At 44.6% G+C, this 15,012-nt stretch overlaps 1 protein-coding gene across 1 annotated transcript in view; it reads right to left on the bottom strand.

Moving 5' to 3' along the window:
• The window catches only part of LOC139392232 (sodium/potassium-transporting ATPase subunit alpha-3), a 29,681-nt gene extending 15,274 nt beyond the window's left edge, over window positions 1-14,407 (bottom strand). Inside the window, exons 1-5 of the mRNA XM_071140070.1 lie at window positions 14,274-14,407; window positions 13,938-14,009; window positions 4,533-4,664; window positions 1,668-1,727; window positions 1,264-1,467 (exon numbers count right to left, since the gene is read on the bottom strand). Coding sequence (XP_070996171.1) covers window positions 1,264-1,467; window positions 1,668-1,727; window positions 4,533-4,664; window positions 13,938-13,943 — 402 coding nt within the window. The 5' untranslated portion in view covers window positions 13,944-14,009; window positions 14,274-14,407. The remainder of the gene's footprint in view (window positions 1-1,263; window positions 1,468-1,667; window positions 1,728-4,532; window positions 4,665-13,937; window positions 14,010-14,273) is intronic.
• Window positions 14,408-15,012: the final 605 nt, after the last annotated feature.

The following is a 15,012-nucleotide window of genomic DNA, read 5'->3' as shown; positions in this document are numbered from 1 at the left end:
GATGAACTGCAGAGATCTACAGCTGAGGTGGGAGACTCTGTCCATAGGACAACAATCAGTCGTATATTGCACAAATCTGGCCTTTATGGAAGAGTGGCAAGAAGAAAGCCATTTCTTAAAGATATCCATAAAAAGTGTCGTTTAAAGTTTGCCACAAGCCACCTGGGAGACACACCAAACATGTGGAAGAAGGTGCTCTGGTCAGATGAAACCAAAATTGAACTTTTTGGCAACAATGCAAAACGTTATGTTTGGCGTAAAAGCAACACAGCTGAACACACCATCCCCACTGTCAAACATGGTGGTGGCAGCATCATGGTTTGGGCCTGCTTTTCTTCAGCAGGGACAGGGAAGATGGTTAAAATTGATGGGAAGATGGATGGAGCCAAATACAGGACCATTCTGGAAGAAAACCTGATGGAGTCTGCAAAAGACCTGAGACTGGGACGGAGATTTGTCTTCCAACAAGACAATGATCCAAAACATAAAGCAAAATCTACAATGGAATGGTTCAAAAATAAACATATCCAGGTGTTAGAATGGCCAAGTCAAAGTCCAGACCTGAATCCAATTGAGAATCTGTGGAAAGAACTGAAAACTGCTGTTCACAAATGCTCTCCATCCAACCTCACTGAGCTCGAGCTGTTTTGCAAGGAGGAATGGGAAAAAATGTCAGTCTCTCGATGTGCAAAACTGATAGAGACATACCCCAAGCGACTTACAGCTGTAATCGCAGCAAAAGGTGGGGCTACAAAGTATTAACTTAAGGGGGCTGAATAATTTTGCACGCCCAATTTTTCAGTTTTTGATTTGTTAAAAAAGTTTGAAATATCCAATAAATGTCGTTCCACTTCATGATTGTGTCCCACTTGTTGTTGATTCTTCACAAAAAAAATACAGTTTTATATCTTTATGTTTGAAGCCTGAAATGTGGCAAAAGGTCGCAAAGTTCAAGGGGGCCGAATACTTTCGCAAGGCACTGTATATTTCCCATTCATTTGGGGTTGGTTGAGGCATATAGCTGGATCTAAGAAACACATTGGACATTGACTCATATCAACAGTAGACCACTAGACACTTAATTGAGTTTGACAAATCTTTTAGTGCCAAGTAGGAATCAGCCACAACCCACAAGTTGAATCTTAATGCTACATTTGGGAAACACTACATTAAGCTGAACCAAAAAGGTCATGTATACCCTTGCATCCCTTTATCCCCTGCCAAGTGATGATGGTGGCCATTTTGTGTGTGTCTGTCACTCACATTGTCTCCGGCGGGCTCATCCTCGGTGGCGGCTTGGATGGCGTAGGCCAAGAAACAGAGGATGGCGCCAGTCCACAGCAGGATGGAGAAGCCACCGAACAGCTGACGACAGAACTTGACCCACTCTGGGGTGGTGGGGGGAGGTGTGAGGGCGTTGGGACCGTCTCGAGCCAGGTACTCAGCGGCCTTAGCGTTGGTCAGACCCTGAGGAGGGGGGCGAGAAAGAAGGGAGAGGGAGAGAGAAAGGAGAGGGATTGCTGTTAAAAGGGTACAACCTTGTGATGTGGTTGTTGGCTAGCTAGATATTTTGTGTGATAACTGATATTACCATTAAGGTTACAATATATTTCATTTTAAAAGCCCCAACACAAGTTTTGAGAAAACTATTGAGGTGATGAACTTACCTGGACTATATCAGTAGCGTACTTCTGGCATACCTCCTCGATGGACATCTTGTGTTCCGTCTAAAAGAAAAAAGTTAAAAACATTGAATAAAACTCTAGTTTTAACTAAATATTTGCAAATACATTGTGAATAGAGCTTGGGGACATTTTACAGCTGTGTTTCAGAGGGATATTCATATTCTCATGGTTTGGCCATATGCCTCATGTCACGTTTACTCCCGCTCCCCCTCTCCGGCGCTCGACATCGCCACCTCATGACACTCACCTGGACTCCATCGCCTTCCTGATTACCTCCCCTATATCTGTCACTCCCCTTGGTTCTTTCCTCAGGTGTTATTGACTCTGTTTCTGTTTCATGTCTGTACACTTTTTATGTTTCTTGTTTTGTACTATGTTCGATTTATTATTAGTTGCACTAATTTGCACTCCCTGTACGTGCTTCCCAACTCCCAGCGTACACGTTATACGTGCTTCCCAACTCCCCGCGTACACGTTATACGTGCTTCCCAACTCCCCGCGTACACGTTATACGTGCTTCCCAACTCCCCGCGTACACATTATAGAATAATGCTTAACTAAGAGAAAGCAACAGGGATTTTTGGTTTTACTGGTGACGTCGGATCCAAGTGCCGCTGCCGAAGCAACAGGAGATGCCTCAGCTGGATCATCAGGCTACCATGCCTCAGCTGGATCATCAGGCTTCCATGCCTCAGCTGGATCATCAGGCTTCCATGCCTCAGCTGGCTCAACAGGTTCTCAAGCCTCAGCTGGATCATCAGGCTTCCATGCCTCAGCTGGATCATCAGGCTTCCATGCTTCAGCTGGATCATCAGGCTTCCATGCCTCAGCTGGATTATCAGGTTCTCAAGCCTCAGTTGGTTTGGCAGGCTCCCCGTGCCTCAGCCAGCTCGTCAGGCTCCCGTGCCTCAGTAGAAACCACCGGCCTGCTCCTGGTCCTCTAGAGACGCGCGTCAGTGAGGGGGAGGGGGTACTGTCGCGTTTACTCCTCTCCGGTGCTCAACATCGCCAGTTGTCTCATTACGCACACCTGCTACCATCGTTATGCGCACCTGCGCTGTCACGCCCTGACCATAGAGAGCCTAGGGGGGGTGTTCTAGTCAATTATTTTCTATGTTGCTGGTTGGAATGGATTTTTTTTGGGGGGGGGGGCATGAGGGGTGGTCGGCGGAGCAGTGGAGAGTGGATGAGCGGGTCATCAGTCCGGTGCCATCTGTGCCAGCTCCCCGTACTCACCCTGAAGAGCCAGAGACCGTCAGGGAGACGATGGAGAAGTTGGGAGAGATGAGAGAGATGTTGATCAAGTGTGTTCTGCTCAACATTCGACCTGAAGAGCCTGTCAGCAGTCTGGTGAAGTCTGTGCCGGCTTCATGCATCTGGCCTCCAGTGCGCCTTCCCAGTCCGGCACGTCGTGTTCCAGCTACCCGCACTCGACCATTGAAGTGCGTGTCCCTGAAGTGCGTGTCACCAGTCCGGTGCCACCTGTGCCGGCTCCACGCACCAGGCCGCCAGTGCGTCTCCCCAGCCCTGTACGTCCTGTGCCAGCTCCACGTGTGCCTCACCAGTCCCGCTCCTAGGCCATAGCCTTCCACGGCGCCAGTGCCCAGTCCAGGCACGGCGTCCAGTCCCGCTCCAGGGCAGGAGCCTTCCTCTGTGCCGATGCCCAGTCCAGGCACGGCGCACAGTCCCCCTCCAAGGCCGGAGCCTTCCTCTGCGCCGGTGCCCAGTCCAGACACGGTGTCCAGTCCCGTCAGTTATTTTCTATGTTGCTGATTGGCATGTTTCCCAATTAGAGGCAGCTGGTAATCGTTGCCTCTAATTGGGGATCATATTTAGGAAGCCCTTTCTCTCACCTGCTTTGTGGGATATTGTTTTGAGTGAGTGCATGTAGCACTATGGTACTTCACGGTCGTTGTTTGTTTCTTGGTTTGTTTAAGTTTCACTAAAATAAAGATGTGGAACTCCAATCACGCTGCGCCTTGGTCCGTTTCTCCTCACGACCGTGACATGCGCCTCACGACACTCACCTGGACTCCATCACCTTCCTGATTCCCTCCCCTATAATCTGTCACTCCCCTTGGTTCTTTCCTCAGGCATTATTGACTCTGTTTCATGTCTGTACGCATTTCGTGTTTCTTGTTTTGTGCTATGTTCGATATATTATTACATTTGCACTCCCTGTACTTGCTTCCCGACTTCCAGCGTACACGTTATACCTCATAACAGAGTAAATTCTCTTCAAACAGGATTAGTTTACATTGGCATTGCCTCTAAACACAAACTATTCATACAAAAAAAAATCCTTTGTTTGACACCCATGAGAATCACTTACTGCCACCAATAAAAAAGATTTTCAGGAATACATGCTACCAAAATCCTTAGTCCAATCATTTGAGAAGTTATCTTTTTGTTGTCGCAAACAGAATACACAAAGACTGCCCACTGGGAACACATTGGTTGAATAAAAAATAAAACGTTTTTTTATTTAACGAGGCAAGTCAGTTAAGAACAAATTCTTATTTATACAATGACAGCCTAGGAACAGTGGGTTAACTGCCTTGTTCAGGGGCAGAATGACAGATTTTTTTTTTTGACCTTGGCAGCTCTGGGATTCAATCTCGCAACCTTTCGGTTACTGGCCCAACACTCTAACCACTAGGCTACCCGCCGCCCAGTGGGTGCTCTTTAGAATATTGTTTCTCAACCTTTTATTATACCAGGGTCCTTCCTCCTTAGATTAGCACTTTGGACTAAAATTGGTCTCCAATTAGCAACATTCCAGGACACACTGCTCTAGGGCACTGTGCATAGACAGGAAACAGGAAGTAGGAATTATGCACTACATACCAAGGGAACTTCCTTCTTCAGTTCATCCATGTCCTTGGTCTTCTTGTCCGCCTTGGAGTCCGCCTTCTTGGGGGACTCCTTCTCTTCCTTCTCCGTCGTGGTGGCCACACGGTAGCTGTCTGACCGTCCATACTGAAAGACAAACACAGAGAGAAAACAGATCCCTGACCAGTCCATATTTTACATAGGAAAAGGTTGGGTTAATTAGCTGTGGGTCAGCTAATCCTAAATCCACAATTTTAGGCTTTGAACGTGTCAATGCTGCCCTAGTAACTTTGAGTTTTGCTAAGCCACAACTAGATAGGAATTCATGCACTCAGATAATATCAATGTTCGCTACTTGAGTGGAGGCCACAATCAAACAAGCAAACAGAGAATTAAGTGCACGGCTGCCGTAATTATATGGTTGGGAAAAGCTCCCTAAATATTTGCCACTCTAGCTTTGTATATTCCACATGAAAATTATGACAATTACAACAGCCAGGAAATGTATAACATGGTCCAGAATGGAAGGTTTTTCAAATCAAGATCTTTTGGTTGTGGTTTATAACTAGGCTACTTTACTTTACTAGGTGTCTCCTATAGGTAGTGAGCTCTCCAAATTCCCACAATTTGAGAGTGTTTTATTTCCCCAATTTAATGTTTCCCAACATTCAAATGTGTTTCATTTTGAAATGGTATGGTCCAAGGAGTGACCAAGTGTACAGTATTGACAGTAAACGCCCATTTGGGGATTTTCTTGTCAGATCGGTTTTGGTATCGCAACAGGAAGTCTGCATTCGAGTCAGGTATATCCCACCTGTCTTTTGTGGTATACAGTTTATTTTTTACCTGATTGAAGGCTTTTTATTTTAAATATTGAAGGTTGAAGTCTGAACTTTGTAAATATGTACAGTGATAAACATCGCTTTGGAACATTAGCTAAATTTTGTAAATAAATCGAACCCCCTCTACCTGCCTGCCTCCTGCTGCTTACCCTTAAGACTCCTACAAGGTCCCTATTTTACAGTCAGTGGTATGTCAGTGATTGCCTACATAATGCAAAGGCACCCAAACATGGTTCCTTCCTCTACCCTTCCCTCTCTCAATTACTCCCTCCACACCCAACCTCTATTTCACTCTTTCTGTCTCCTTTCATCTCTCTCTCTCCCACACTCTCTTTAAATGTCTCCCTCTTTCTCTCGTCATGGACAATACAAGCCTTGTGAGAGTACAGTGCCACAGTGAGAGGGACCTCACATGGTCGTTTCTATGAAAAGCACATGACGGTGGCCCTGTGGCCCCAGGTGCCGTGATGGTCAGAGAGACCACAGACCACAGCAAGTCCTGAAAACGTCCTTAGAGGAGAAATGGTCCATGATACTAAATGTGTTATACTATGTGCCTTATATACGCCTGTATGTGTTTATATGCCTCTTATAATGTATGTCTAAATACTGTACAATGAGTATACAAAACATTAAGAACACCTGCTCTTTCCATGACATAGACTGACCAGGGGAATCTAGGTGAAAGCTATATTCCCATATTGATGTCACTTGTTAAATCTACTTCAATCAGTGTAGATGGGGCCTCCCGGGTGGCGCAGTGGTTAAGGGCGCTGTACTGCAGCGCCAGCTGTGCCATCAGAGACTCTGGGTTTGCGCCCAGGCTCTGTCGCACAATTGGCCTAACGTCGTCCGGGTTAAGGAGGGCTTGGCCGGTAGGGTTGTCCTTGTCTCATTGCGCACCAGCGACTCCTGTGGCGGGCCGGGCGCAGTGCGCGCTAACCAAGGTTGCCAGGTGCACGGTGTTTCCTCCGACACATTGGTGCGGCTGGCTTCCGGGTTGGATGCGCGCTGTGTTAAGAAGCAGTGCGGCTTGGTTGGGTTGTGTATCGGAGGACGCATGACTTTCAACCTTCGTCTCTCCCGAGCCCGTACGGGAGTTGTAGCGATGAGACAAGATATTAGCTACTAAAACAATTGGATACCACGAAATTGGGGAGAAAAGGGGGTGAAATAAAAAATAAAACAATCAGTGTAGATGAAGGCAAGAAGGATTTTTTAAGCCTTGAGACAATTGAGACATGGATTGTGAGCCCGTTCGCCACCTTAATTGTGGCGAACGGGCTCGTGTTAATAGCTGGAGCGTAATAAGTGGAATGGTATCAAATACATGCATCGCTCCGTTCCAGGCATTATTATGAGCCGTCCTCCCCTCAGCAGCCTCCACTGGTATGTGTGCCATTCAGAGGGTCAATGGGCAAATTTGAGTGCCTTTGAACTGGGTATGGTAGTAGGTGCCAGGCGCACCGGTTTGTGTCAAGAACAGCAACGCTGCTGGGGTTTTCACGCTCAACAGTTTCCCGTGTGTATCAAGAATGGTCCACCACCCAAAGGACATCCAGCCAATTTGACACAACTGTGGGAAGCATTGGAGTCAACATTGGCCGCATCCTTGTGGAATGCTTTCGACACCTTGTAGAGTCCATGACCCGACGAATTGAAGCTGTTCTGAGGGCAAAAGTGGGAGTGCAACTCAATATTAATTAGATGTTCTTAATGTTTTGTATACTAAGTGTATGTGCCTGTGTTTACGGCCCTAAAACACACAAAAGGCAATTTATTGTCTGAACTTAATCACAGTAAAAGACACTATAAGCAGACTTTGGGTTTGGTCACTGATACATTCATGTTGTATCCATCTAGTCTACAAGGTAATCACATTTCATGGTTGAATTACAGTCTTCATCGCTTGATCAAAGACTAGACATTGCCACTGGGGGAGATTCAAAGGAACACTGGGGAAGATTCAAAGAGACACTGGGAGGGATTCAGATACATTGAGAGAGATTCAAAGATACAATGAGAGAGATTCAAAGATACATTGGGAGAGATTCAAGAAGACACTGGGAGAGATTCAAAGAGACACTGGGAGAGATTAAAAGAGACAATGAAAGAGATTCAAAGATACTTTGGGTGAGATTCAAAGATACATTGGGAGAGACTCAACGAGATATTGGGAGAGATTCAAAAGATAGAGATACAGAACCTGTCCTATCAGACAACTCCAAATCATTGTATCAGAGCTTTAACTGAGACTTTACAAGATATGCATCACAGGAGCCTTTGGTGGTTCATTTTCCTACTGCATCTCCTTCTGTTTCCCATCATGTAACACACACAAACCAGGAAGTACCCCAGAGTCATCCACAGGAGAGCCAAAATGTCGTCCACTAAACACCGAAGTCGCCTAGCCCACCACTGGTTGACTATGCTAATAGTTCCCTTAAGTCCACTTGCTCTCAAATTAATTACAAAATAGCCATAGGGAAGGTGGTCGGGAGAGGACATTGGGGGTGCTCTTACCTGGTATTACTGTAGACCAGGGGAGGCTCCTCAGAGGAGGAAGGGGAGGACCATAGTAAAACATTAAAAATATGTATCCTTTTTGGATAAAACAATACTAAATATATTCAAGTCACCAAATAATTGATTAAAACACACTGTTTTGAAATACAGTAGCCTCAACAGCACTCTGCAGGGTAGCACCATAGTGTAGCCCAGGCCTGGGCAACTCCAGTCCTCGGGGGCCTGATTGGTGTCACACTTTTGCCCCAGCCCCAGCTAACACACCTGACTCCAATAATCAACTAATCACGATCTTCAGTTAAAAATGCAATTAGTTTAAATCAGATGTGTTTGCTAGGGATGGGGAAAAGTGTGACACCAATCAGGCCCCTGAGGACTGGAATTGCCCAGGCCTGGTGTAGCCGGAGGACAGCTAGTTTCCAACCTCCTCTGGGTACATTGACTTCAATACAAAACCTAGGAGGCTCATGGTTCTTACCTCCTTCCATAGACTTACACAGAAATTATGACGACTTCCGGAGGACGTCCTCCAACCTATCAGAACTCTTGCAGCATGAACTGACATGTGGTCCACCCAATCAAAGGATCAGAGAATGAATCTAATACTGAAAGCATAAGCTACAGCTATTTAGCACTGTAGTGCATAAAATATGGTGAGTAGTTGACTCAAAGAGAGTAGTTGACTCAAAGACAATAGTTGAACAGTTTTGAACAAAGTCATTCCTTTAAAAAATGAAGGAGAAGCAAGAGGGAGAGAGCACTATCTATATTTTGTTGTATTTTTTCACTTTCATTTTAACCTAGCTAGTGAATGCAGCTAGCTAGTTTAGCCTACTCAAACACCCGGCTCAAACAGAGAGGGATGCTATGTTAACACTGGAACTCTTCCAAGTCAAGGTAAGATTTGGGTTTTATACATTTCTTGCCACCGGGGCCCGCTGCTAAACTGCTTGCTGACTGTACACTGTACTGCATATTGTAGTGGGTTTACAAACGCTTTAGTTCCAGTAGCTATGTTGACTAGCTATGGCGTAAGCTAATATGGTGACACTGATGTAGGCTGTGTGTAGCAGTTAGAGGTTATGATACGAAGGTTTTGTTTGGAAAGGTTTTTTCACCTGGAATATGAATGACAGTAATCCAATACACTGTAATAGAAAAAGTCCATTTGTAGTCCATGATTGTCTGTAGACCCTGCCACATACGTCTTGTGTCTGAGCCGTTGAATTGTGACTCCACTTTGTCTCTACACTGACGTTGTGCCTTTTTGATAACTACACTGTTGGTATTCGGCCATATTCCCAGTCAACTTGCCATGGTTAAATGCGGTGGTGCGCGCTTTCAGTTTTGCGCAAATGCTGCCATCTATCTACAGTTTCTGGTTCATTTCAATAAAAAGTTTAAATGTAACCTTTATTTAACTAGGCAAGACAGTTAAGAACAAATTATTATTTACAATGACGGCCTACCCCGGCCAGAACCGTACGACGCTGGGCCGATTGTGCGCCGCCCTATGGTTGGGGTAGGTTTTAATAGTCACAGTGGGTACAACAACCCATATACACTTCCTGATAGACAAATACACTGGTGACTGAGTTTGTTATTCTCGGAGGCTACTCAGAACATATCCCAGTCCGCGTAATCAAAACAATCTTGAAGCGTGAATTCCGATTAGTCAGACCAGCGGTGAATAGTCCTTAGCACAGGTACTTCCTGTTGGAGTTTCTGCCTATAGGAAGGGAGGAGCAAAATGGGGTCGTTATCAGATTTCCCTCAGGGAGGGCAGTGGAGGGCTTTGTAGGCACCCCGGAAGTTGGAGGAGCAGTGGTCGAGTGTTTTAGCAGGGCGAGTACTATAGAACTTCGGTAGTGTTTTCCTCAAATTTGCATTGTAAAAATCCCCAGCTACAATACATGCGGCCTCAGGATATGTGGTTTCCAGTTGGCATAAAGTCCAGTGAAGTTCTTTGAGGGCCATTGTGGTATCGGCTTGTGGGGGGAATATACACGGACGGCTGTGACTATAACTAAAGAGAATTCTCTTGTTAGGTAATACGGTCGGCATTTGACTGTGAGGTATTCTAGGTCCGGTTGAACAAAAGGACTTGAGTTCCTGTATATTATCACAATCAAACCATGAGTAGTTTATCATGAAACATACGGACCCCCGCCTTTCTTCTTCCCGGAGAGATATTTATTCCTGTAGAGGTGATTTGATGATGTTGAAATGATCAAGTTGAAATGGTGCTGGAATAGTGAAGGCAGCTCCTGTATTCTTTGCGACTTGCAGTAACTCTCTTTGGTTATAAATCAATAGTTGTTTCCATAGGGCGGCGCACAATTGGCCCAGTGTAGTTCGGGTTTGGCTGGACTAGGCCGTCATTGTAAGTAAGAATTTGTTCTTAATTGACATGCCTAGTTAAATAAAGAAAAATAAAAAATGTGTTTAGAGGTCCGAAAATGTTGGCAACATTAACTTGCTTGACCATGCTGTAGGTCATGTAACTAACTGTCTGTTACATGCAATATGCTTTGTGGACTTCAACGGACAGAGGTTGCTATCCTGTTTTGTAATAAAACAAAGGTGTGGTTGAATTGTCTCGGCCTTTAGGCCTATGTATCACGGTCACAAAGCATATGAATGAACTTATAGAGCAAACAACACACTGCTACTGCTGATGAAAGGCCTACTACGCATCCCGTGAGATCAACTGTTGACCCAAATTAGGGCCGACTAAAGGAATTGGCCAGTGCCAATAATTTCATTGGCCGGTGCTATCCGTAATCCTTGAGATGTCGCTTCCCTTACCCTAAACTTAACCATAAACATAACCTGAATTTGATCTTTAACCCTTTTAAATGTCAACTTCAGAGGGGGGTAGGGACGTCCCAAGGGTACAGGATAGCACGGACCAAATTTAATCACAAGCCATGAATCATAACATCATCGGCTTAAGGAAGGATACAGTGCATTCGGAAGGTATACAGACCTCTTGACTTTTTCCACATTTTATTACGTTACAGGCTTATTCTAAAATGGATTCAAAAAATGTATTTCCTCACTAATCTATACACAATACCCCAAATTGACAAAGCGAAAACAGGTTTTTAGATTTTTTCAAATTTATGACAAATATAAAACTAAAATACCTTATTTACATAAGTATTCAGAAGCTTTGCTAGGAGACTCAAAATTGAGCTCAGGTGCATCCTGTTTCCATTGATCATCCTTGAGATGTTTCCACAACTTGATTGGAGACCACCTGTGGTAAATTCAATTGATTGGACATGATTGGGAAAGGCACACACCTGTCTATATAAGGTCCCACAGTCAACAGTGCATGTCAGAGCTCCGAGATAAGATTGTGTTGAGGCACAGATCTGGGGAAGGGTACCAAAAATGGCCGAGTTGGCCGCCCGGCCAAACTGTGCAATATGGTGAAAAGGGCCTTGATCAGGGAGGTGAACAAGAACCAGAGGGTCAGTCCTCAAGAACACAGTGGCCTCTATAATTCTTAAATGGAAGACGCTTGGAACCACCAAGACTCTTCCTAGAGCTGGCAATCAGGAGAGAGGGGCCTTAGTCAGGGAGGTGACCAAGAACACGATGGTCACTCTAAGTTCCTCTGTGGAGATGGGAGAAGCTTCCAGAAGGACAACCATCTCTGCAGCACTCCACCAACCAGGCCTGCATGGTAGAGTGGCCAGATGGAAGCCACTCCTCAGTAAAAGGCACATGACAGCATGCTTAGAGTTGGCCAAAAGGCACATAAAGTCTCACAGATTATGAGAAATATGATTCTCTGGTTTGATGAAACCAAGACTGAACTCTTTGGCCTGAATGCCAAGAGTCACTTCTGGAGGAAACCTGGCACAATCCATAAGGTGAAGCAAGATGGTGGCAACATCATGCTGAGGGGATATTTTTCAGCGGCAGGGACTAGGAGACTAGGGAAAGATGAATGGAGCAAAGTACAGAGGTCCTTGACGAAAGCCTGCTCCAGAGCGCTCAGGACCTCAGACTGGGGCAAAGGTTCACTTTCCAACAGGACAACGACCCTAAGCACACAGCTAAGACAATGCAGGAATGGCTTCGGGACAAATCTCTGGATGTCCTTGCCAGCCAGAGCCTGGATTTGAACCAGATCGAACATCTTTGGAGAGACCTGAAATAAGCTGTGCAGCGACACTCCCCATCCAACCTGACAGGGCTTGAGAGGATCTGCAGAGAGGAATGTGAGATACTACCAAAATACAGGTGTGCCACGCATGTAGCATCATACCCAAGAAGACTTGAGGCTGTAATCGCAGCCAAAGGTGCTTCAACAAAGTACAGTAAAGGGTCTGAATACTTGATAACTTTCAGTTTATTTTCCAAAATGGTCTAAAAATCGGTTTTTGCTTAGTCATTATGGGGTATTGTGTGTAGATTGATAACTTTTTTTTGTGTTTTTTAAATACATTACAGCCTTATTCTAAAATGGAACAAAATAGTGAAAAATCAAGGGGTCTGAATACTTTCCGAACGCACTGTATACAACGATGAATAGGAACATTTTATCCTTTTTGCCATGCCTAATCAACAGGGTTTTGGCAGTCTGTGTCATCACTACACCGAGTCAAAATGGAAGATAGAAATAAGCAAGACTTTCTGTTACAACCCGTCACTGGCATGCTAGATTATTAGGCTATGACAACCTCCCTAACCCATATCAACATGGGGGAACGAACTGGGCATCCATTTTGGCGCAACTGTCTGCATTGATTGGTACCCCAACCGAACCTCTCCAATAATTCCCTGTCTGTATATCCATAACCAATGACTCTCACAGTTTCAGTGACTTAATATATGACTCTGTAGGATGGGTATAAAACAAGTGGTGGACAACAATTCCAATATTCCAATTCCGACATCTGGTATCCCACCCCCACCCTCTGAAGGTGTCCCTGTGGCCTCCTTATCAATTACAAATGTCAGTCATGGAGGCCATCACTGTGCCATAAAAGCAAGGGGTCAAAACGTGAAACAATATTATGACAACTAGGCTAATAATGTAATGAAATTAGGCCTATTAATAGATCATCCGATTTAGAGGATGGATAAGGCATCCTTCCTGCATCCACATTGTCTTTCTTCTGTAGCCTAACCTAAATATTCCTAAATATTGTAATTCTTCTTGACAATTTCTCTATGTGCCATTCAAATTCAATGGAATATATACAAAAAAAAGTAGAGAATGGCCAAAAAAACATATAATTTGGGATTTAGTTTTGGCGAACAGCTTGTTTTCAATTTGTCACAAGGAACAGATTGCGCGCCTTTGCCACACCGGCGACACATTCCTTATTAATTGCCCAACAGAGTTCATCCCTCGGTAGCCTACATATGTTTAGTGATATAATTAAGCAATAAGGCCAATATACCACTGCTAAGGGCTGTGTCCAGGCACTCCGCGTAGCTATTATAAATCGGTTACCAACATAATTAGAGTAGCAAAAATACATGTTTTGTCATACCCGTGGAATACCACGGCTGTCAGCCAATCAGCATTCAGGGCTCGAACCACTCAGTTTATAATCCAAATGTGGGACCAGATTCTCCTCTCCCGATAACTCAATTATGACGCACCCGCTGACGGCTGGAGAGGAGAGGAGTGGAAGTGCGCAGCGAATCGGTTCGAGCGCAATTCGGAAAACGGTGCAGATAGCAGATTAGAACAATGTCAGTAATGTTTCTATTTAACACAGACATGGAAAATGTGATTTAACAGAAGAATAGACAGCGATGAAATGTATTGAACTGTAATTCGTCCAATTGCATTGAATCAACATAGAAATAGCTACCCTTCATGCGTTTAACTGTCATGCAAGTAAAGTCACAGCAATTTGCAATAGTTTCACAAGCCATCGAAATCCAATAGTGGTTAATGTCATTCCAATATGATGTTTCTTCCACATTTGAACCCTTTGAGGTGAGTTACACATGTCTCATATGCTACTACAGCTATCCATTCATAAACGCATTTTTTACACACAATAGAAATAACTCTTACCCCCATCTCGGCGCAGTCAGTCGGGTATCCACAGCAGATGAAAAGGGTTGAGGCTGGATTCCACCAGAGTAGCTGATAGTATAGTGTAGAAACAGAAGCGAGAACTGTAACTGTACAACTTAAGAAGAAGAAAAATGCTCTTCTTCCAGACGCTGTTGGCTATTGTTCTAATAATACGTGATCAGATCTCATTCATAAGAGGAACGGCACAGAAATACATGAGAAGGCAACGTTTCATTGAATACCTTTTTTAAAAGGGGCCGTTTTAGGTATAAAATTATCAAATTAAAGGCAGTTTAGCAATAAGCGTTGCTCTGTATCATGTGAAAATTATACCCAGTAAAATTGAAGAGCCGAGCCGCTTGTTTACGGTATTCGATTCTGTCTCCCTCCGCTGCTATGCTCAGCTGCCGTGCCACTCCCTTTCCACGCTCCCCAATACTCCTCGTGTGAAAGAAGCGCCAGTGGGTGTGTGAGATGCACTGCCCTGGACCTATGTAATCAGTCTCACTCGTAACTATAATCCACCCACAGACCATTCTTTGCCCCAATAGGTCGCATTACAAACAGACAATTGAGCGATCACCAGTCCAATTCTCTTTCAGGATGTTCGGACAAAGGGCCAATAGAGGTAAGAGAAGACTTGACAGTTTAAAAGAACACCTGTCTAAAAACCATGAAAACGTTCTCAAGTTGCAGTTTGCTTGACAGTTAGCCTCCCTCGCACATGAAACTGCAATCTCTTGAGAGATGACGGATTTAACAATACATCAATGATGTTGTGAATCTCTTCTGCAGCTATAAATACAAAGGCTCCGCTCAAGTCTGTCATCCGTATTTCTGGAACATATCTGTCTCAACACTGTAGTGTTCCTCTGAGTCACCTCCGCCCAAAACTCCCACTGTCAAGTGTGGTCTCCATGGAGATTTGATAAGCATCTCTTATCACTCCACACCAAAGTTAGTGGTTGCGCCTTGCATGTAAATACCATGCGAGCATTCCAGAGAGAACACACACTCAATCATCTGATATCATTGTATTGTTCAACGCACTTGAATGCATATGTCTCTGGCT

Source organism: Oncorhynchus clarkii, chromosome 32 (genome assembly GCF_045791955.1).
Source record: "Oncorhynchus clarkii lewisi isolate Uvic-CL-2024 chromosome 32, UVic_Ocla_1.0, whole genome shotgun sequence".
Lineage (NCBI taxonomy): Eukaryota > Metazoa > Chordata > Actinopteri > Salmoniformes > Salmonidae > Oncorhynchus > Oncorhynchus clarkii.
The sequence above is the reverse complement of the archived record's forward strand: the minus strand, read 5'-3'. Positions and strand labels throughout refer to the sequence as shown.